Consider the following 21,514-nt stretch of genomic DNA (forward strand, 5'->3'; position numbering starts at 1 on the left):
ACACACGACAGGGTTGGCGGCACCTCACCACCACCTCTGCCCACTCCAGTCCTGCGACCATGCCACCTTGCAGGGCTGGGAAAGCTGCTCCTGGCGCTGCAGCCCTTTCCTGGCAGAGATTCTGGGTTAGATGGTGCAGGCTGTGCTGTGCTTGGGGGAAGCTGGGCTCAGCCCAGCCATGCCATGGGCAGAAAGGTGGGCAGCACCAGTGTGGCTGCAGTATCCAGAGAGCCCCAGGCAGATCTCATCATGTCCCAGACCTGAGCTGGCCACCGGCACCAGAGTGCAGAAGGTGTTTGTGCACTACCACCCCTAACTGGAAAGCCCAGTTCCCATCGGGGCTAGCGGTGCAGGGGCAGGGACCCCCCGGAGTTGAGGTGGAGCCCCCTGCCCTTCACGGGCAGAGGAGGAAGCAGCAGCCATGCGGACAGGGGAAGGACTCTTCTCCTTTTAGTCAGAAGGCGTCAGCCCCGTGGAAACTTTTAGTAACCAGCACCGCCTACAAAGCCAGGGAGATTCCTGGCGGAATTTCAGGTGTTGGCACCTGCAGCCCCCCCCCGGGGCCACAGTCTCTCCCCGACGCGGGCAGCTCTCCCTGGCAGCAGCAATTGCTGCTCCACGCCTTTTGCTGCTGGCTGCATCAGGAAACATGCTGGTGCAAACCACGGCTCTGGACGGCGTTGCACGCGTGCACCCACAGCCTCTTCACACCCACTGGTGCTGCCAGCACCCGCGCGTTGAGTCACCGCAGGAGGCTCTTCCTTGTACACCCAGCACACGGGAAAGCATTACAGCTACGGCTGCCCCACGTCCCGTGGGTTGATCCCGCACCCACAGGGTACACCAGCAGGCTGGTGGTGGCTGGGGAGAGGGAGGCTGCTGGGGGCCATTGGGAGGGACGGGGAGAAGGGACAGGTTTTACTGGCAGAGTGGGGTACGTGGTTTCAGGGAGAGGGTGGTGGAGGAGTTGTCTGCCAGGGAAGGGGCAGCAGAGCACTGGAGAGGGGCTGGGGTGGTGGGTGGGAGCCTGGCAGGGCCGGAGGAAGTCTGTGAGGTGGTCTCGGGTGGGACAGGCTGAAGCTGGGGGTGTTTCACGGGGAGGGAGAGCAGTAGAGAAGTTGTCTGAGGGAGTAATGGAAGAGTGATAGGGACAGGGTAGGTAGGTGGGGCACTTCGGGGGTCCCTGCTCTGAGCGGGGCTGGGGGGGCCCAGTACTCCTTCCCAGATGGCGCTGCCTGCCCTGCTGCCATGCAGCAGGGGACAAAGTGCCTGGGTCCCACCGATGGCCAGTGGCAGGACCTGCTGACGTGCCCTATGAGGTGCCTAGAGCAGGACCGCTCCTCCGCTGCAGCTGTGAGATGGGGTCGCACCCTGCCCATGGTGGGGCAATCCCACAGGACCGTGCACCCACCTCACTGGGTACTGTGCAACAGTGCTGCCAGTCCCCGTTGTGCCCTGCCCCGCTGCCTGACCCTTCTTCAGCACCCACTGCCCTGATGAGCCCCGCTGTGTCCGTCGGAGCACTGAGGCATCCCGGGCTTTTCTCTGGGAGCTGTCCTGCCCAGACAGTCATCACCTCCTGTCCTAGTCCCGGGGCATGCCAGGATCATGGACCACCGTCCTCCCACTGTGCTCAGCCATGAGGGCTGGTGGTGCCTGGCACGCTGCAGCACCGCATGGCTGTTGCCCTACACCCACTGTCCCACCCCGGCACCTGGCTGCAGCCCAGCCAGAGCAGCCGGTGCAGGCAATGCTGCATTCCTTGCATACTGGGGACCCAGGTGAGTGCCTCTGACCGCTGTGGCCCCCAGCACAACACCGTGATGCCCAGATGAGCCCCTCTCCACTGGACCTCTCCTACCTGTCCGCAGTGGTCGCAGGATGGGCTTGCCCGGCAGGTGCCTGCAGTCCCGCTGCTTTGCCGCTGCTTCCTGCCCGGGACCAAAGCACGTTTAAAACCTTGCCCTTCCCCGCCCCTGGGGATGACACACCAGCCCAGCCCTGCCAGAAACATGTGGGCCAGCCCTCCCTACGGCTCCCTCTGGGCGCCAGGGTCCCCCCTTGCAAGGGGTCTGCCTGCGGTCGGCCTGGTGGGCAGAGCTGTAAGCAGGGCGAGGGGTTTGCTGGTCCCAAAATGGCTGCAGTGTGGGCAAGTGGCCCTGTCCCAGCAGGCAACCTTTTGCTCGGGTAGCGCCCTCCACAAAGGAGGTGAGAAAAAGCCAGGAGAGACCACAAGGTCAGCGTGCCCATGCTGCTTCCATCCACAGCAGCCTCTCATCCCTTCTCCCCAGCATCCCATTAACACCCCGTGCCCCATGCCCACAGTCCTAGCAATGCTCCTGCACCTCATCCTGGTGGCAGCTCCCCCCCTGCACTCTCCTAGGGCAGCCCCTGCAGCCCTTGCCACCCAAGCCTGCTGTATGTCCATTTCCCCTCAAACTGGCTGCACTTGCCGTGGATATTTGGCCCAATGCCGGGCTGCAGCTGCAGGGCTAACAGACCCCAGACCTCCAGCTGTGGGCCTGCCCCTGGCACCATGGCGGCTGGGGTGGAGAGGGGGATCCTTTCCCACCCACCCCACCCCCAAACTTGCCCACATCCTTGGATGTGTACATAGAGCCTGAATTGCTCAAAACATGCCCAAGCCACCCCGTTGCCACCTGAGTCACCCAAACACCCCTGCCCTGCCTCTGTCACCAGCTCCACACCCTCCCTCTGGACCCTGCAACCATCCCCATACCCAGCTCCCCCCTTCCCCCTGAGCACCCCTTCTCCTCTCCCTGCTGCCATCAGTGCTCGATGAGCCCCAAAAGAACAGCAAGCACTGCGCACAGGGGCAGGGACCTTTGGGACCACCGGACGCTGCAGAGTCGTGCCACAGCCTCCTCCTGGTGCCAGACCTGCAGGGCAATGCGCTGAGGAAGGGATGCACATGGCTTGGGCAAGATGTTTATGGTATGTGGGAGTGTGTTGTCTGGAGAGCTGCCGGTATCCAGGCACAGGGCTGGCTGGGCAAGCCTGTGGCATGGCACGGTGTGGTCCAGTGGGCACACAGCCCTGGCACCTGCTGCGGGTGCGGCTAACCCCAGCAGTGGTGGTGTACCCCATGTGAAGGGGTATTGCGCCAGGAATGGCATGGCCGAGCACCAGGCAGGAGCCCCCTATGTGCCCGCTGCTGGGGCACCACTGTGTTGGCAGTCATGGGAGGGCAGAGGGACCCTCGGGAGGGTGCCACACCAGAGCTACGGGGTCAAGAGAGGGGCTGGTGCAGACAATGCCCTGGACGCGTGGGACAATGTCTGGACAGGGGCAGCATCGGTGGGGCTGGTGAGAGGGGCTGGGGCTGTGTCCGCCCTGGCAGCTGCCCCCATACTTGTCCCTGTTCCTGTGGCACATGGAGAGGAGGTTGCATCCCAGAAACCAGCCTCGATTTCCAACGGCTGCACAGGCATTGTCAACAGATGTCACAGAGGTGTCACTCCTGGAAGGAGCTAAGGAGCCTTAATCCAAAGGCAAACAGGGGTAAGCGTTTGCCGTCACCCGTCACCGCAGAGGACGCTGCACCAGTGTGCTGGAGCAGTGCCATCACTGCAGAGCTTTCCGCTGGCAAGGCTGTGGAGGTGCTGATCCTCTCATCCACCAGCGGGGTCTGGGCCAGCAGTGCCTACCTGCAGCCTCCTCGGGGTCCTGCAAGCCCACGCAGGGGGCAAGGACAGCACCAAGGCCACAGTGGGGCCAGCCATGGGCACAGCCAGCCAGTGATTGGGGAGCCTGACACGGGTGGCTGATGGGGCATCATCTCCCTGCAGGGACGGGACCTTGGGTCCCTGCCCTGGGTCAGGCAGGAACTGGCGCACTGTGCTGGGCCATACTGGGCTGGGCTGTGTTGTTCAGTGCTATGCCTGCCGACACTGTTTTGCTTTTGCTTTCTTGGGGACGACGCCCAAAGGCAGAGGAAAGGGTCTGGTTACAGTAATTAGCAGTAATGTGAGGCTGCAATTCGTGTGTATACATTGGAACTAACCATATGTGGCTTAACCAAAGCATCTCAGCTACGTACAAAGACAAGGAGGGGACCGGCCTGGGCACCTCTCCCCTGTCTGTGGGCGGCCGTGGCTGGGGCTGGAGGTGGCAGCTGGCTGCCGCAAGCCTTGGTGACACGCCTGCTGTGCTGGCTGCTGAGCCAGCGGGGCCATGGAGCCATTTGCTGCAGGAGAGGGGAAAGCCCAGAGGCACAGGCATCGGGATGCGGTTACTCAGTATTGCAGGAGTTGTCCCAGAGCGGGAAACCCCACATGGGTGGGTTGGTGGGGATGGCTTACCGAGCTGGGTGTCACAGGGTGCGCTGGCAGACCCAGCCATGCCTGGCTACTGATGGAAGCTGTGGAAAGGGTACTGCGCCCGAGCAGGAGCAGCGGGGGCTTGGGTCGAGCTGGCAGGGTGTTGCAATGTGTCGCAGACAGGGAGCTCACCACCACTACTGTGTGCTGCTGTCGTGGGGCTCAGCGGCTGCCGGTCTCCCAACCGCAAACCACGCTGCTGCCACCAGCTGGGTTCCCTTTCCACAGGGACATGCCATCCAGTACCTCCAGCACATTCCCGGTGTGCAGCAGCCTGCTGTGCTCACCCACACTGCCAGACATCACCAGGCTGCGTGTCCCCCTGTGCCATGTTGGGCTTTCCCAGCCACAAGCAGTCCAGGCCCATGGACACCCTGAGGTCCAGCTATTCTGGATGTGCCTGCAGCAAAGGGCACAGCCCCATGGCTCCAGTAGCTCGGGGGGGGGGACAGGTGCTGCTGGTGGCACTGATGAGATTGCAATGGCAGCATGAGGAGGATGGGACAGTTTGGGTGCAAGTCACCATGCTCCCCGTCTCTCCAGACGTGCACTGAGGAAGGAGTGACACGGTGCAGGAGCACAGCCCCTCACTGGCTGGGACAAACCACGTTAAGCTTCGGGCCAGACACTGAGCTCAGTGCCAGGAGATGCCTGCTGGGGCTTTGCTGCCCAATACCCATGTCCACACACACAAATGCTCTTGCACAGGTGACTGTAGTTGCTCACACACACAGAGGCACAGTTGCGCACATGCATCTGTCGTGCAAGCGGCTCTGCGCACTCACGCGCTTGTGCTTGTACGTGTTTTGGCCCCAGCCCGAGAGCAGAGCAGGCGTGCCGATACCAACCTGTGCAGCAACGAAGCCTCCAGCCCAACCAGCCTCCATCTCCATCGTGCCATTGCCTCCAGCCCTGCAGGCGTCTCAACCCCATGCCCAGATGGTGGTGCACAGGGCAAGATGGGGGTCCTGGAGGGCTCTGGGGTCTCGCTTCTTGCCCAGCAGCACCATACCCCAGCACTGGGCAAGGGCTTGGAGTGGGATATGGGTGCAAACTGCAGGCAGGAGCACCCATGCCTGCAGGCAGAAGCCGGAGTATCCTGGAGACACCCGTGCTGGAAGCAGCAAAGCCAGGAACAGAGTAGCTGGAGCTGGGGCTGTGTGCCCCAGGGCTGGAGGAGCTGCGGCACAGGCTGGGGGATTGCTCAGCAGGCTGGGAGCCTTGGGGTTCACACTCCACGCTGCCCCTGGAGAGGGGATTGGATGTGTCTATCAAGGGGGATGAAGCAACCGCCACGGGTGTGTGGCTCCAGTCCGGGGCTGGGACGGCTGTGTGGGGTGTGCAGGGTGGGCCCGTCAGGCAGGGCAGGCCCCGCTCCCGGGGGTTCCCACAGCTGGGGCAAGTGCTTGGGTGGTTGGGCAACAGGGTGGCACCCGCCTCCCTCTCCCTGTGGCGGGGGCCAGCTGGCTCTGCAGGGCTCCCACCGGCGAGAGGGCTGCTCTGCCGTGTGCGCAGGGCCCCACGCAACCCGGCTCCACCAGACAGCACAGCTGTGGGATCTTAGGTCCAAATGCCCAGCCATGATGGTGCCTGCCTGGGATCAAGCCTCCAGCCTTGCTCTCCCCCCTCTGCCTGCTCGCTCGCTGCCCCAGGAGCCACTCGTGCAGCAAAGCGACGTGCTTGCAGCCATGTGGTTCTCCTCTCCCAGCCGCAACACAGGCTGCAAGCTGTGGAGGCTCCCCCAGAGCATCCCCTTCTGCACCACATCTCCCTGAAGACAGTGCAGTCTCACTTGGACCCCCATCCCCTGGGTCTGTATGTCTGTCCATCATATGGCGCCCATCCCCAGCTCCAGCCCTGGGGAGGCTGCATTGCCAAGGTTTGCATGGCTACGCAAACATTTTGCAAGCTGTGTGCATGCACCCCAGCCACCCCACACCTGTTGTCTTTGCTTCCCGAGCTGGAGTCATTGCCCAGGGCTCTGGATGTGGCTGACACAGGCTGGTGGTGCCGGGTGTGTTGCCCCAGCTGGGAGTGGTGGAGGAGATTTCCATAAGCAGAGGAATGTGCAACGCAACTTGTCCCAGCGGTCCCAGCTTGTGCTGGCAGCACTGCACGGACCATCCCAGGACATGTTGGCGGATGCTCTGCTCTGTGGAGAGCGGCGGGGCTCAGCACCGCTCTGGATGTGGCTGACACAGGCTGGTGGTGCCAGTGGTGCCGGGTGTGTTGCCCCAGCTGGGAGTGGTAGAGGAGATTTCCATAAGCAGAGGAATGTGCAACGCAACTTGTACCAGCGGTCCCAGCTTGTGCTGGCATCGCTGCATGGACCATCCCAGGACATGTTGGCGGATGCTCTGCTCTGTGGAGAGCGGCGGGGCTCAACACCGCTCTCAGGGGGCTGCCAGCAGTGCCAGAGCGAGGGGCCTCAACCCACATGCTTCTCTGTGCATGGATGGGGACATGCCCCAGCACAGGCTCTCTGCTGTGTTTCCAAACCTGGCCTCCTTTGGCTACTCTCTGACACAGAAGTGTTTATTCAGATAAAAAAAAATAAAGCGTGGAGACATTTTTAGGGGACAACAGTGCAGATATGGGACCAAAATCCATGAAGGCATGGTCAGCCAGCCAACAGGACTGAGACAGGGGAGGAGGCAGCCAGCAAAGCCTCAGCCCCGCAGGGGAGATCAGAGGACTGCAGCAGCCCTCGTACCCAGGGGTCTTGGTACACAAGGGCCATGCTGCTGCAACACCTGGGGACAGTCCCCGCACACAATATGTCCCCACCTTTTGGAGTCGGGACACAGCCAGTGTCTCCAGACACCTCACCCCACCCCAACCTACAGCCATACCCCATCCCAACTGTCCCCCAGCTGCGCCAGCATGGGACCGGGCAGACAGACACAGTGCTACAGGGGACCACGCTGGCCAGGGACCGCATGGACACTGCCGGTGCCCTCAGAGCTACAGGGTGGCAGAAGGGCAGCCAGCACACAGGGATAGGGACATGGCATCTCCCAGAGCTGCCCACTGTGGGTGTGGACTCCCAGCCCCAGGCAGAGGTGCTGGGGCACAGCAGGAATCCCAGCAATGCTTTCCTCAGAAAGGAGGCAACACGGCGTGGTGCCCGCTGGCACCCGCTGCAACACCCCGGGCTTGCCAGCCATGGCGCCAGGCGTCTGCTGGTGGCACCCAGCTGGAGGCACACCCAGCCATCCCTGGCCACTGCGTGCCACCATGCCGGGCCATATGTGCATCAGCTTTGGCAATGCTACTTGGCCCCGCACCGCCTGGCCGCAGCAGCCGCGATGAGCAGACAGACAGACTGACAGACTGCAGCAAGCCCCAGGTGCTCATAGAAAAAGAAACCTACTCTTTATTGTGGCTGGCAGGGCTGTGCCCAGCCAGGGTTACATTCAGCTCTACTGCTGTCCGGTTAGCAGGGTGACGTGAGCATGCGTCAGCGGGGCAGGGGTCCCACCACCCACGGGTGCTGCAGGCGGGATGGGGGCACAGGCACGAGGGACCCCCAGCCTGTGGCAGCCCCAACCCTGCCGGGGGCTGTGGGGGCAGCTGTAGCCGGGGCCCCGTGTGCACACACCGAAGGCCCAAGGGGTGAGGGTTAGCACCAGAAACGGGGCTCTGCATCCAGCGAGGGGCCCTGGTGCCCAGGTACCAAGCCCAGCCACCTCCCACCAGGATGCAGGTGGCAGGACAGAGGACCCCCTCGCCAGCAATGCCAAGTGCCCGGGGCCACCGGCAGTCACCCCCACAGCGCAGGAACCTAGGGGAGACGGATAGGGCCCAGCCCAGGAGCATCTGGGCTGCCGCAGCCCTGGCTGACCCTCCAGCTGCAGGATGCTGCCGGCAGCTGCCCCGGGTGCTTGGAGTGGGGTACCGGGGCTTGGCCCCCCACGCGGTGCCTGGTGGGGCGTGGGGCCGCGCCAGCCAGAGCCCAGGGGCGGTTTGGTGTGTGTCAGGGGATGCTTGCATATAGGCTGGGGCCAGGCCCAGCGGAATCGTTGACGGACAGACAGCTCAGCCCTTGCAGGTGGGTGCCCACTTGGGGGGCCGCAGCGCTGGGCCGGAGACCCTTGGGGCGCATGGCCACGGCTTTGCCAACCTCCAGCCTCGGGGCGGGCAGCCGCCAGGGAGGAGAGTCCTGAGTGGGGCCGGCCAAGGGTGCTGGGCGTAGGGTGGGCAGCTGGGGGGGGCTCAGCGGCAGGGGCTGCAGCGCTCCGGCGGGGACCCTTCCGGCGGCTCTGCAAGGGCATGGAAGCGCTGGAGCAGCATGCCCTCCTGCACTGGCGCTCCAGGGGCTGGGGGACAGCCCCACTGCCCTGTCCCACACCACCCCATTGACTCTGTGCTTCCCCAGGCCCAACGGCCCCCCGCAGCCCCCCAGTCCCCTGCCCTGTGGGGCGAGCAAGGTGCAGCCTGCAGCAGGCTGGCCAGGGCGGGCAGGGGACCCCCCACAGTGGCACGGCTCTCACCTGGGGGTGCCACAGCCAGGCTCTCCTCGGCTGCGGTGAACTGCAGCTCACCTCCGTCAGGCAGCAGGGAGCCGCGGGAGCGGGGGCACCGATCTCCGGAGCGCGTCCTCCGCAGCACCGACTGGGGAGGGAGAGGGTCAGCACCTGTGGTGGTCAGGCTGGGGGGGTTCAGGACTTCTGGAGGGGCTCTCCAGTCCTTACCTTCCTGGCCAGGGGGCTGCTGGGGGCCGAGGCACTGCTGTAGAGGCTGAGGCTGGAGTTGGAGCGGCTAGGGGACAGCACTTTGGAGGAAGGGGCCGACTGGTTCCCCGCACACTTAGCTGCAGCGGCCCCGAAGGCGTCTGGGGACAGGTACTTCTCGTTGATCTTCAGGTTGGTTCTTCCCTTCACTGGAGATGACAAGAGGTGGTGAGTGGGGCTGGTGCTGGAGGTCCTGCGGCCCCAGGCCGGGCAGTGTGAGAGCCTGGGGAGCCCAGTGCGCTGTGTCCCACATGGACACCACCGACCCACATGGCCCCACAGATATCCCACCGGGGCCCAGGGATGCCCACCACACCAATGTCAGGGCTCTCCTGGCCTCAGTCCGCTGCAGACCCTTGGCCATGGGTGCCCCATGCCCAGTGTGGGACATCCACACCCACCTCTGCAGGGGTCGTTCTTCACCAGGAACTCGTCCAGTGCAATCCAGCCCCCACCGACTCGCACCATCAGGGTGCTGCGCAGGATCCGCACCATCCGCAGCTGCTGGGACTCCCCAAACTGTGGGGGAGAGGGATGTCAGGGCAAGGCAGGGGCCAGTGGGGTTTGGCAGGGCTGGGAGCCAGGGAGGGTGTGCCAGAGCAGGTACCAGCACCCAGATCTGCCCATCACCAGCCCATTGGGTCCCCTGTGGCACCTCCGTTCCCACCACAACTACCCTTCCTGCTGTGCCACAGTGTGCAGCATCTGTGGCCAGGGATGCCATGGGACACGGGGATGTGCCCTCCCCCCACTGCCGCAAAGGGTCTGGGGCAGGGAGCCACAGCGCAGAGGGAGCTGTGGGATGTCTGCATGGTGCAGGCTGTGCACAGGTGTCAGAGCAATCCCAGGACCCCAGCTGGGGAACAGGGGCTGCTGGCCGTGGTGGCAGAGCAGGAGGTGGCAGCAGTGGCGTGGGTTGGCACTTACCCGGTACCTGTTGGCGCTGATCTGCTCCACCTGGAAGCGCTTAGCACAGTTGCACTGGGCCACTTGCCTGTTCACCTGGGGACAGCACACTTGGCTCAGGCCCCCGGCGGGGCCCGCTACCCTGCCCAGCCCCAGGCCCAGCCCTGCTGCCATACCTCATCCTGGATCTGGTCAGCGTCAGCGATCCGGCGCAGTGGGTCCCGGTTGGGGTGCAGGGCGCTGACAAACTCATAATAGTCGATGAAGCCGTCACCATTCATGTCGAAGATGCTCGCCACAGCATTCATCTCCAAGACATTGGTGGGGAACTCTGCAGGGGGGAAGGGGACCACCATGCCTTGTGCACCCCTGTACCAAAGCTAGCTGGTGTCAGCACCAAATCCTGGCCCCCTCCAAGGGGCATCCTGGCTGGCAGACCCTGTCCCTCCCCATCTCTGCCAGCACTGCCCCCCATCTCCCCACAGTGCCCTTTCCCAGGCTCTCAGGGAGGGGGGAAGCCCTGTGGGGTGCAGGAGCCCAACGAGCCAGCCCCAGCCCACCCCACCCCAGCCCCGGGGGCACGCACTGGAGGAGAGGACGCTCTCGATGAACTCTCGCTGGCTGATGCGCCCATCCTGGTCCCTGTCGATGCCTCGGAAAACATCCAGGACACGGGACTTCATTTGGCTGATCCACTGCATGTAACGCTTTCTCCAGACCCCAAAGTCAAAGTGAGCAAACTCCTCCAGCTCGGAGAGGCACAGACAGGAATTAACGCACCAGCCGGACAGACCCCCCTAAACCCCCATCATGTCAGCCTGGGTGACCGTGCTTTGCCCCTCGCAGGACCCGCATTCAGGCTCAGCCTCGCTGCCGTGCAGCCGGATTGCTCCCAGCCCTGACACCACTGAGGCTGGCAGAGGGGTCTCTGCCCAGGAGCCCAGCTCTGGGTTGCAAAGGGAAGCGCTGGCTCCAGCAGCTGGCTCTTGGCTCTCAGGGGTGCACTCACCCCAGCCCACAGGGATGCACCAGGACTCCCAGCTGCAGGGACAGGATCTGGGAAGACTCCTGGGCACTGCCTGCTCCATCCCACTGACCCTGAGGACCTTCCCCACCAGCATCTGACCCAAGGCCAGAGGCTCCCACCAGCAGAAGGTGAGACAAGCTGTCCACACCCACCTGGGGCTGCAGAACCACCAGGGCTGCCCCTACCTCTCGCAGGTGCTGCAGGGCCGTCTCCAACCGGTACTGCCGGTCCAGGGCCAGAAGCCAGAGCTGCTGCCAGCGGTGCAGGAGCTGGGCCATGAGGGGTGTCTGGGGCTCTAGCCCCCCAAGCGGCACCACCGGTGTGCCCTGTGCCTTCCCTGTGCTGCGGCGCCCTGCAGCCAGCGAAGACATGCGGTGAGGGCACAGCCATGGGTCCCAGGGCATGGTGCAGCACAGGGGGCAAGGCGGGGGGATCCTTACGTGTGGCCAGCCGGCGTGCAGCTGGCGGGCCCAGCTCTGTGGCCAGCTTCCGCTTGCAGCTCTTGGTGACCTTCTCCACGTCAGGCTGCTTACGGTTCAGCTCCTCCATGAAGACCTGCCACAGAGCACCGGCGCTGAGTGCCCACCAGCTTGTCCCCTAGGCGTGCCCTGCCAGCACAGCTGGGGTAGGGGGCTGAAGCTGGGAGCACAGTCACCCACAGATCAGCCCTTCTTCCCCCTCCCCAGGACCCTCCTGCATCAGCAGTCCTTGCCACAGACCCAGTGGGCTTGGGATGTGGCTGCTGCCACGCCCGAAAGGTGCTTCCACATCACGGCTGCATGCAGAGGCTGCACCCATAGCCTCAGCCTGGTGCACCTGAAAGTCCTTGGTTGGGTTGAGTGTTTGCCCAGGGCCACGCAGGTTAGGGGGGACAAGCATGGCCCCCGGCGCAGGGTCCTTTACCGTGTGCTGGGCATTGAGCTCCTCCAGCTGCTCAGCCTCCTCAGGCAGCGGCTCCTGGTCCCGCAGGCTGAGCGCCTCCTCGGCGGCTGTGATCCAGTCAATGAGCTGGGCCATCTCCTCCCGCTCGGCCGCGAGGCTGGCCGTCTGCACCTGCAGCCGCTCGCCCTGCTGCTGGGCCCAGCTCAGCACCTGTGGGCATGGCGAGGGGAGCTGGGCCACGGGGGCTGGCAGCGGGGGGCACGGGGCCAGCTGCCCTGCTATGGACCCCAGCACCTGCAGCCCCGAGCGGGCATCCCAGGGCCATTGCTTCAGTGGGGAGGAGTCTCTGCACGGGGCGCCTTGGCCCACCCTTGCCATGGGGCAGGCACACAGACCCCCGGGCAGCAGCCCCAGTGACTATGGGGCAGGGACATGGAGGCTCCATGGCCCACCCGTGACCATGGGGCAGGCCCGAGTTCCTGCAGGGCTGCCAGTGCTGCCCCTCATCTGCTGAGGGGCCTTTGCAGCTCTGGGGTGCTGCTGCCGCTGCTTTGAGCGCCAGTCCTTGGTACGTCCCTGCAGACAGTGGCCGAACGTGCCAGTACCCAGGTCTGTGCCTCTGTGGACGTGGTGGCTACCCTCACAGCGGGGCTGGGCCACATCCTTGCTATCCAGGTGAGGGGTGAGAAGAGCAGCCCTGAGGGAGGCCAGACCCCAAGGCAGATCCAGATCAGATACCAAAAATCTCTGCTCACTAAGGGCTTTGTGTAGATGAGGTCGAGGGATCGGCTGAACCTGTCAGACCCGTTCAGGGGGAGCCAGGAGCACTCTCACCTGCAAACCCACAATGGCTGGGGCGAGCCTCCAAGCCACTGCAGGAGCGGAGTCTGGGATGGGGATTCCTCAGGACACTGCTCCTAGGGGACTCCCTGCCTGGGCTGCATGGCATCTGCCATCACACAGCAGTGAGCCACCACCACACAGGTGGAACTGCAGAGGTGCCTGGTGACCCCCAGCATGGCCCCAGGATGGGCAAGCAGGGCTGGCAGGGGCAGTACATCCCAGCAGCTCACGGAAGGCCAGGAGGAGCCAAGCAAGGGCCAGCTGGTCACTGGCAAGACCAAGACTGTATGTGTCGGCCAGGGATGGGACCAAACACTCCCAGCCCCTCACAATGCACCGGGCAGGAGGGCTGTGCCAAAGAGGCACCGGCGGTGGGAAAGGCGGGAGGCTGTGCTAGTCCCAGGCATGGGTGCAGATCTGCTCCCCATCCAGGGAGGGATGGAGAAGGGGTGCCCTGCTCACCTCCTGGAAGCGGCTCTTGACGACCGTGACCCAGGACTTGATGGTGATGACAGAGTCCGGGTGGCAGGTGGAGAGGATCTCCTCCCCCAGTGAGGTGATGCACTCCAGCTCCAGCTGCTGGCACTGCAGGGACTTCATCAGCTCCTGCAGGGTGCACAGACTGTGGTACTGCCGGGTCTTAGCTCCCTGCACCCCACTGCACCCTCCAGCACTCCAGGGACCAGCCTCCACCCAGATGGGTGCAAAGGCAGGGCAAGGGCACTGGGCTGAGCGGGCACATTCCCTGAGCATAGCTGTCTTTGCATGGGGTGCTGAGGACCCCAAATCTCCACACCTCAGGGTGCTTCGTGCCCCAAATCCCATGTCTTGGTGTGATGGGACCCAACATGTCTCAGCGTGGTGGACCCCACGCTCTGGCAATGTCCTAGATGACCCCAGCAACAGGATGTCCCAGGGCAAGGATGGAGCCAACCTGGAGGTGGGGGCTGGTGGGGACAGGCACCCACCTGCAGCTGGTTCTGGCACTCCTGTACAGCCAGTTCCTCCTCGGGGAAGACACCATATTTGAGGGTTTTCTCTGACTCGGAGAGGCGACCCAGGAAGGAGTGCACCAGGGTGTGAAACTCCTCTGCCTGCCATGGACAGCCAGGGACCTGCTCAGCACCCAGTTTGCAGCTGCAGCCCTAGGTCCCAGCCCCTGAGCCCCCCAGCCAGACCTCGAGCCCTGCAGCTGCTGTTCCTGCCCAGGGCCAGACAAGTACCCAGCACTGGCAGCTCACTGTGCAGCTCCAGGCCCCTGAGAGAAAGCTGCTGCCAGCCCAGCTCGAACCCCACAGCAGGACAGAGAGGATGGTCTTCACCCCAGCTTGGCACCTGGGACTCAAGTACCTCCCCACCGAGCAGCACACCCTGCGACGTGCAGCTGTCCTGCCCCGGGCACCCCACACACAGGCACACTTACAACAGGCACCAGCCTGGCACCCGGCCATGGCACCTTGCAACACAGCCACACAGAGCCCCACACAGCACCCTGCAACACACGGCCACCCACTGCCCGGGCACCCCATGCAGCACCCCGCGGCTCGGCCACACGCAGAGCCTGGGCATACCATGTAGCACCCCACAGCACAGCCACACACAGCCCTGGGCACTCCACATGCCCAGGGCTGCCTGCAGAGCCTTCCCACCAGGATGCACCAGCTGCAACCCTGACTTTTCCACTCAGGACCAGCTGCTGCCCCCCTGCCACCCCACTGGCTCAGCTGGCTCTCACCTGCCGGAGTGCGGCCTCCAGCCGAGCCTGCTTGGAGACGGAGAGCTTGCAGACCAGGTCCCATCGGGTGCTCAGCTCCTCCATCTGCTTCTGCAGCCACTGGGAATCGACGCTGCTACTGCCACGGGTCAGGTCCCGCACCGAGCGCTTCAGCATCTTGATGCAGCTGGCTCGCTTGCCCAGCTCCTTCTGGAAGACCTAAGCAGGGGAGGGCAGGATGGGGTGGGAGATGCTGAGGAGGGAGCCAGCACCCTGCCTGGCCCGTTAAGTGGGGTACATGGGGTGTTCCAGCACTGCCCCAAGGACTGGGAGCGCAGGCTCAGGTAAAGCTGGGGCTGCTCCAGTGGGCAAAGCCCCATCCTGTGCCCGGCTCCTGCCCCGGGATGGAGGGTGGGCAGGGCTGGTGCAGAGCCCGGGGCTGCCCAGGGGCCGACAAAGGGCAGGGACCTCCCCACGTGGCTGGGGACACCCACCTTGTGCTTGTCCATCAGGTCGCTGACCAGGTCCCGGTCCCCTCCGACAGGCACATCCTCGCTGAGCTGCGGCTCGGCCCGGTACAGCCAGTCCATGAGAGCCTGCAGCGCATCTGTGAACTTGCCCGAGAAGAGCAGGTTCTCCTCCAGCTTGTGCTGCCTGCAAGGACGGGTGCAGGCAATGCCAGCAGTGCCCCAGTGCCACTCAGCGCCGCGGTGCCAGGAACAGCCGCCCCATGGGGAGCCCAGCAGCGTGGCTGTAAGTGCCTGGGCTCACTTATGGCCAGGGGTGGATCCCAGCTGCACCCAACATAGCCAGAGCCCCGTGGTGCTGGGGCAGGGGTCCCAAAGCAGGGAGTGGGATACCCAAGGAGGAAGGGCAATGCCACAACCCCGTCTGGGACCATCCCACCCTATCCCATGCCATCCCGTGCCATCCCAGCCTCACCTCTCCACAGCCCGGCTGCACAGCGCATCCCAGCGCTCCTTCAGTTCCCCCAGCAGCTCCTCCAGCGGCTGCAGGTCCTCAGGGAGACGGGCTCTCTCCCGCAGCGCTCGCCCGCTCCGCAGCGTGGCTTCATACACCGGCCGCTTTGAGCGCAGCACCTTCTGGAAAGCCTATGGGCAGAGGGGGTGATCCCACCTGGACCCCCGGCGTGTGGGTGCTGGTCCCAGGGTGGGCAGGCTGCGGGGAGACTCCTGCCTCCCCAAGTGCTGCGGGGCAGCTTGGAGTGCTGCTGCCCCTCGGTGGAGGGCTCTCCCCACCCCAGGTGTCCCCACAGGCATCTGACCACCACAGCTCTGGGTGCATCGGGGCACTGCTGTCTCGCTGGGAGCTGGGGAGCCCCCTCCCTGGCCACCCCACAGCCCTCCAGCTCTGCTCCCCACTGCCCACAGCTACACAGCTATGCCCACTGGGACCCCCTCCCCATCTCCACAGGGCCGGGGAGTGGGGCAGACCCCCCACCTTGTGCTCAGCCAGCTGGCACTTGATCTCCTCCTGGCTTGTGGCAGTGTCCTGCGGCACCTCCAAGCTCTGCTCCACCTCATCCATCCAGTCCAGGAGCAGCCGCCGGGACTCGCTGAACTGAAATGGAGAAGAGGGGTGCAGAGGGGCTCTTGTGTGCAAAACAAGGGCCAGGGCGACCCGGGCAAAGAGCCACAGCACCCACACAACAGGGCTGCATGGCCCGTGCACCACCTCAGCACAAGCCACGGACCAGCACAGCATGGTCCCCAAGCTGGAGCTGCATGGCCCCTGCACCGGCACAGCTCCCCACAGGACCTGCATCCCCTGGCACCTGGCACAGCAGCTGAGTACCTGCTTGGTGCGCTTGCGGGCCTCCTCCAGTGCCGCCCCTCGCTCCGACATTCGCTGCAGCACCTTCCCCAGCCGCTCCCTGGCCGTCAGCACCAGGTTCTGGATGACGGCACCATCCTGCTTCCTGCTGAAGTCCTTCAAGCGAGATGCAACAGCCTCCAGGCCACTGAGCTTTTCCCCGTGGGCATTCGCCTCCTTCACCAGGGCCTGTGGGAGAGTGGAGGCAGCTGGGGGCATGCAGACAGCCCCAGGACAGGAGCGGAGCCTCCCAGCACAGCCTGCACCTGCACAGGGTGCTGAGCCGCCTCACTCTGCTGCTGCAGGGAGAGACGTCCCGTTGCCAGCCCGGGGAGATCGCTGCTGCCGATGCCACTGGCACTGCTGCCGCCACACGGGACCCCTCGAGGCTGACCCAGCCCCAGGGAATCAGCCCCAGCTTCAGGGCACGGTGCTGGGCAGCGTGGGGGCACACCTGGGCAGCAGGCGGGAGGCCGCTGCACCAGCTCAGCCTCACTTGCCTTGTGCTCCTGGATCTGCGCGGTGACAGTGTCCAGGACGAAACTGGGCGGCGCAGGGGAGCTGAGGAGCTCCTCGGTGTGAGCCACCCAGCGCAGCAGGTCCTGCATGGTGCCGTGGAACTCAGTGGTGACCGTCAGCCCCTCGGACAGGCGCTCCTGCAGGCAGGGGGACGGTGCTCATGGGGACAGGCACCCGCAGCTACCAGAGCCGGGGCAGGGTCAGCACCCCTGGGCAGGCAGCACACCCCCTGCCCTGCACACCTTCCTCTCCTGGGCCTCAGCATGAACGCTCTCCCACTTCTGCTCCAGGATGCGGAGGCTGTGCTCGGTGCTGCAGGGCCGGCCGGCGCGATAGGAGGCCAGAAGCCGCTGCAGCCGCTCCCGCACGCCACTGTATGCCTCCTGCTTGGACTCCATCTCCTTGCATAGCTCCTGCCGAGAGGTGGCGGGGAGCCCCGGGGTCACTGCCCCGAAGGACAGGGATGGGGACAGGGACGGATTTGGGGCACCCATACACCTCCCAAGGAACACTCAGGGATGGCCCTGCAGTGCAGGGGGGGTCTTGCACAGCCCTGGCGCTCACCAGGTGTGCGGTGAGCTTCTCTTTGGTGGTGTCCGGGTGGCCCCATGCCGGCTTGGAGAAGAAGAGCTGCAGCTCCACCTGCTCCAGCCACTGCAGCAGCTCCGTGATCTCCAGCGTGATGTCCTGCACCTGGGGGCGGCATAGGGGGTCAGCACTGCCCCTGGCAGCACTACGGTGGGCAGCCCCAGCATGCAGTGCCCCATACCTGGCTGAGGTTGTTCTCCAGCTCCAGCTGGCGGCTCTCGGTCTCGCTCTGCACCAGGTCCCAGCGCTGGTTGAGCTGCTGCAGGCTGCGCTGGAGCCCCTCCACGCTCTCCCCCAGGCTGGAGAGCAGCAAGCCCTGCCCAGCCTCATTGACAGACTGCACTGTGTGAGCATGGGACATCACATCGTTCCGCAGCACCTGGGGATGGGGCACCGTGATCACAGGCAGTGCCATGGCGGGGAGCACCCCACATGCTATGCCATGCAAAGCCACTCACCCTGGGCCACCTCTGCTGCCCACATCAATGCTGCCATCGTGGCACCAGAAGCCCCACAGGGCTGGGGTCTGGGAAGTGCCACGCCAGGGGAGGACGACAGCCAGGGATACCCCAGAGCCAGCACCTTGGCTCTTGTCCTCAGCATGGCACGGGGCAGGTGTGAGGCACCAAAATTGCTGCTTCGTGGGGAGGTTGCCATGACAGGGCACAGAGGACACCAAGGCCACCCCCTGTGTGTGACCCCCTCTGGGCACAGGGCCAGCCCGCACCTCACAGCACCTCACCTGCGTCACTGCACGAGCGTGCCCAGGCAAGGGGAAGCGGCTCTGGGCTGGCCGTGGCCTCAGCCGCCTCCCGGCAGGCACGGAGACAGCTCATTCCTTCCATGCTGTCACCGCGGGAGGGGACGCGTTCTCACGCCGCCCACCTCAAGCCACAGCCTGCTCAACCCGGCCGCTGTTGCCCTGGGGCTCAGTGGCAGTGCCAGGAGGAGGGGGCTGGGTAGCACCCTGCAGCCAGGATGCATCCCCACAGCAGGAGGACCACGACCAGGACCTCCTGTGCAATGGGACCAGGCTGTGGCCCCACAGCAAGACTGTGCCACGTCCCCTGGGTGAGATGTCCCCACACAGACACCTGGCTGTCAGAGCAGCCCAGGATGCACCATGTGGGCAGCCCCATCCCACCGCTGCCCTCACCTTGTGCTTGGCCAGCTCAATCTCACAGCTCTGCAGGTCGAGGCGTAGCAGTGTCGGGCCCTGCAGCTGCTCGGCGGTGCGGGACAGCCACTGCAGCAGCTCCTCCAGCTGGTGCTGGAACTGCCCCAGGCCCAGCAGAGCCGCCTCCAGCTGGTGCTGTCCCAGCAAGGGTGGAATTGGGCACCCGTTTGGTGGGAGCAATGTCAGCCCAGACCACGCACCCAGCACCCGTGTGGCCCCATGCACCCACAGTGCCCTGAGCACCATGTGCCCAGAGCCTGCACGGCCCCACACACACCCAGCACCCACATGGAACCCCATGCGCCCACATAGCCCCCACATACCCAGTACCCACACAGCACCCCACGCACCCACACTGCCACGGCTCTTGCCTTGCGCCAGTGGCAGATGTGCTCAACAGCTCGGGTGCCACCACCACCTCCCAGAGCCCCCAAGCCCCCGTGCCCAGGACAGCAGTGCCCCACACCCAGCCCTGCCCCACGCCTGGGATGCCCCTGCAATGGCTGGCCCCCACACCTGGCGGCTGACGATCTCTTCCTCCAGGTGGTCCCAGCGCTGGCGGAAGTCACTGAGCAGAGCCGGGGGGTCCCCCTGCCCTGCGCCCCCCAGGCTGGTCTGGTGCCGCAGGCTCTCCACGTCAACCTTGCACTGGTAGAGCTCCCTCTTGAACTCCTGTGGGATGGCAATGAGTGGGTGACCCCAGCCCCACACATGGAGATGGGGATCTGCCACATCAACAGGCACGGCACAGTATGGCATGACATGCCATGGCACAGAGCTGGGTCTGGCACAAGCTGCATGGTTTGGCATGGCAGAGCATGGCATGACAGAACATGGTCTGGTTTGGCACAGAATGGCATGGCATGGCATAACACAGCGTGGCACAGCATGGTAGAGCTGGGTCTGGTTTGGTATGGAACAGCATGGCATGGCAGAGCTGGGTCTGCCATGCACTGCATGTTTGGCATGGCACAGCACAGCACGGGATGGCAGAATGTGGTCTGGTTTGGCACAACATGGCATAGGATGACATGGCATGGCATGACATGAAACGGCAGAGCTGGGTGTGACATGCAGTGCACTGTTTGGCATGGCACGGCACAGCACGGCACGCTTGGTACAGGCACCTCGGCTCAGCACTCCTCATGGAAAGCAGGCAGCCCTGCCCCTCGGGGCGTCTTGGCAAGGGGCAGGATTTGACCACCCCAGGTGGGACTTGGCCACCCAGCGCCCACCATGAACAGGTGCCATGGGGGCACTGGCCAACATGACGCACTTTCATCCCACTGCTGCCCCAACCATCCCGCTTACCCTCGCCACTGCCCCCCTGCCTGCCCCCAGGGCTCAGGGCCCCATCCTGCAGCACAGCTCACCTTCAGCTCCGCCAGCTGCTGCTGCACCAGGTCCAGGTCCCCGCCGACAAGGAACTCCTCCGCCATGCGCAGCTCAGCTGTGTCCAGCCACTCAAAGAGCCGCTGGGGACAGACAGAGATCATGGGGTCAGGGAGGGTGGGAGGCCTGAGCCCCCATCCCTGTCCCCACACACCAAACACGCCAGCCTTGCAATGCCAGCTGCGTCCTGAGGGGCACAGGCATGCTGCCCCCTGCGCCAGGAGTGGGGCTGGTACCCACCGTGGTCCCCAAGGAGGGCTGGAGCACAGGGCAGGGGCGTGCTCCATCCCTAGCCCCACTGAGGGATTTGAGCATGCCACACTGGGCCAGGACATGGGCACAGCCCGCCCCATTGCCCATCCCCCCCCAGCAAGCCCCCCACCCACAGCAGCATCATGACCCTATAGCTCAGCTAGCTCCATGTTCCGATAGTCCTGCACCGCCACATAGCTCCACTGCGGGCCCCACTGCCAGGTCCTGCCTTCAGCCATGCCCAGGGACCACCATGGTGGCCCCACAGCCCCTCACACCCCCAAGTGGGAACGGGAGGGCGATGCAGGTTGCGGGGCAGGCCCCTATGTGGGGTGTCTGCCCGAGCGAACCCCCAGCACCCCACCTGCATGGTCTCCTGGTAGCTGACAGAGGTCTGGAGCTGCTCCTCGAGGCGGGCATACCGCTCCGTCCACACCTTGTTCAGGCTGTGCCAGGAGGAGTAGAGCTGCGGCCGGGCGCGGGGGTCAGCGGCACCGCGCGGGGGGTCAGGGGCACGAGGGTCAGGGGTCCGGGACATGGGGGTGAGCAGCACCATGCCTGGCACTAGTGTGTGGGGTGCAAGGGGCAGTGGCACCGCGCAGGGGTCAGCAGGCACCAGTACAGGGTGTGAGGAATGGCACGCGGCCCCTTGTGCAGGCACAGCAGCCTGGGACAGCCACCCTCCATCCAGCCCAGCCCCAGGACATCCAGGGGACATTGGGTCTGGGGACACATCTGCCCCTTCTCCAGGATCCCACTAAGGCACAGCCCCAGGGACCTCCCATCCCTAAAAGCACCCTCCCCACGCACCCAGGACCCCGTCCCTCACTGGACCCACACCAATCGGCACTCACATCATCCAGGCTCTTTGTGACATCGGGCTTGTCGGGGTCCCCACAAGAGGACATCAGCTCCACGCCCAGGCTGCCCAGCGTGTCCAGCTCACCCTGCAGCGAGTCGATCTCCTCCCGCAGTGCCTGCAGGACAGGACCGGGCTCAGTGCCGCCTGTGCCACGGGGTTGCCTGTGCCACAGGGCTGCCCACCAAGCCCCCTCCCCAGCCACTACCTGCATGGTGCGGAGCTGTGTGCGGATGATCTCAGGCTCACCACCGGCCTCCTCCAGCCCCAGCACCAGCTGCTGGGTGTCGCTCAGAGTCAGGGCCAGCTCGGAGAGACCATGCCAGAATCGGTCAGCCAGCGCCAGCAGCTCCCGCAGCCAGCGCTCCTGCTCCTGGCAGCGGCCCCGCAGGCAGCCCCACTGGGACAGCAACTGCGCCGTCCGCTCCTGGATCCCTGCGGGACACGAG

At 64.9% G+C, this 21,514-nt stretch overlaps 1 protein-coding gene across 3 annotated transcripts in view; it reads right to left on the bottom strand.

Moving 5' to 3' along the window:
* Nucleotides 1–7,693: 7,693 nt before the first annotated feature.
* The window catches only part of LOC121085863 (microtubule-actin cross-linking factor 1-like), a 36,452-nt gene continuing 22,631 nt past the window's right edge, over nucleotides 7,694–21,514 (bottom strand). For all 3 annotated transcript variants that reach the window (XM_040588919.1, XM_040588918.1, XM_040588920.1), the window contains 27 exons: nucleotides 21,274–21,500; nucleotides 21,061–21,183; nucleotides 20,571–20,672; nucleotides 19,936–20,037; nucleotides 19,079–19,234; nucleotides 18,542–18,697; nucleotides 17,567–17,764; nucleotides 17,362–17,490; nucleotides 17,040–17,210; nucleotides 16,779–16,934; nucleotides 16,261–16,467; nucleotides 15,907–16,026; nucleotides 15,388–15,557; nucleotides 14,940–15,099; nucleotides 14,467–14,664; nucleotides 13,700–13,825; nucleotides 13,194–13,337; nucleotides 11,910–12,098; nucleotides 11,447–11,561; nucleotides 11,192–11,358; nucleotides 10,566–10,728; nucleotides 10,156–10,310; nucleotides 10,001–10,075; nucleotides 9,475–9,592; nucleotides 9,035–9,222; nucleotides 8,834–8,954; nucleotides 7,694–8,602 (listed from right to left, as the gene is read on the bottom strand). In XM_040588919.1, the coding sequence (XP_040444853.1) occupies nucleotides 8,556–8,602; nucleotides 8,834–8,954; nucleotides 9,035–9,222; nucleotides 9,475–9,592; nucleotides 10,001–10,075; nucleotides 10,156–10,310; nucleotides 10,566–10,728; nucleotides 11,192–11,358; nucleotides 11,447–11,561; nucleotides 11,910–12,098; nucleotides 13,194–13,337; nucleotides 13,700–13,825; nucleotides 14,467–14,664; nucleotides 14,940–15,099; nucleotides 15,388–15,557; nucleotides 15,907–16,026; nucleotides 16,261–16,467; nucleotides 16,779–16,934; nucleotides 17,040–17,210; nucleotides 17,362–17,490; nucleotides 17,567–17,764; nucleotides 18,542–18,697; nucleotides 19,079–19,234; nucleotides 19,936–20,037; nucleotides 20,571–20,672; nucleotides 21,061–21,183; nucleotides 21,274–21,500 (3,983 nt within the window). In that variant the 3' untranslated portion in view covers nucleotides 7,694–8,555. The remainder of the gene's footprint in view (nucleotides 8,603–8,833; nucleotides 8,955–9,034; nucleotides 9,223–9,474; nucleotides 9,593–10,000; nucleotides 10,076–10,155; nucleotides 10,311–10,565; nucleotides 10,729–11,191; nucleotides 11,359–11,446; nucleotides 11,562–11,909; nucleotides 12,099–13,193; nucleotides 13,338–13,699; nucleotides 13,826–14,466; nucleotides 14,665–14,939; nucleotides 15,100–15,387; nucleotides 15,558–15,906; nucleotides 16,027–16,260; nucleotides 16,468–16,778; nucleotides 16,935–17,039; nucleotides 17,211–17,361; nucleotides 17,491–17,566; nucleotides 17,765–18,541; nucleotides 18,698–19,078; nucleotides 19,235–19,935; nucleotides 20,038–20,570; nucleotides 20,673–21,060; nucleotides 21,184–21,273; nucleotides 21,501–21,514) is intronic.

The sequence above is a fragment of the Falco naumanni genome, chromosome 3 (assembly GCF_017639655.2).
Source record: "Falco naumanni isolate bFalNau1 chromosome 3, bFalNau1.pat, whole genome shotgun sequence".
Lineage (NCBI taxonomy): Eukaryota > Metazoa > Chordata > Aves > Falconiformes > Falconidae > Falco > Falco naumanni.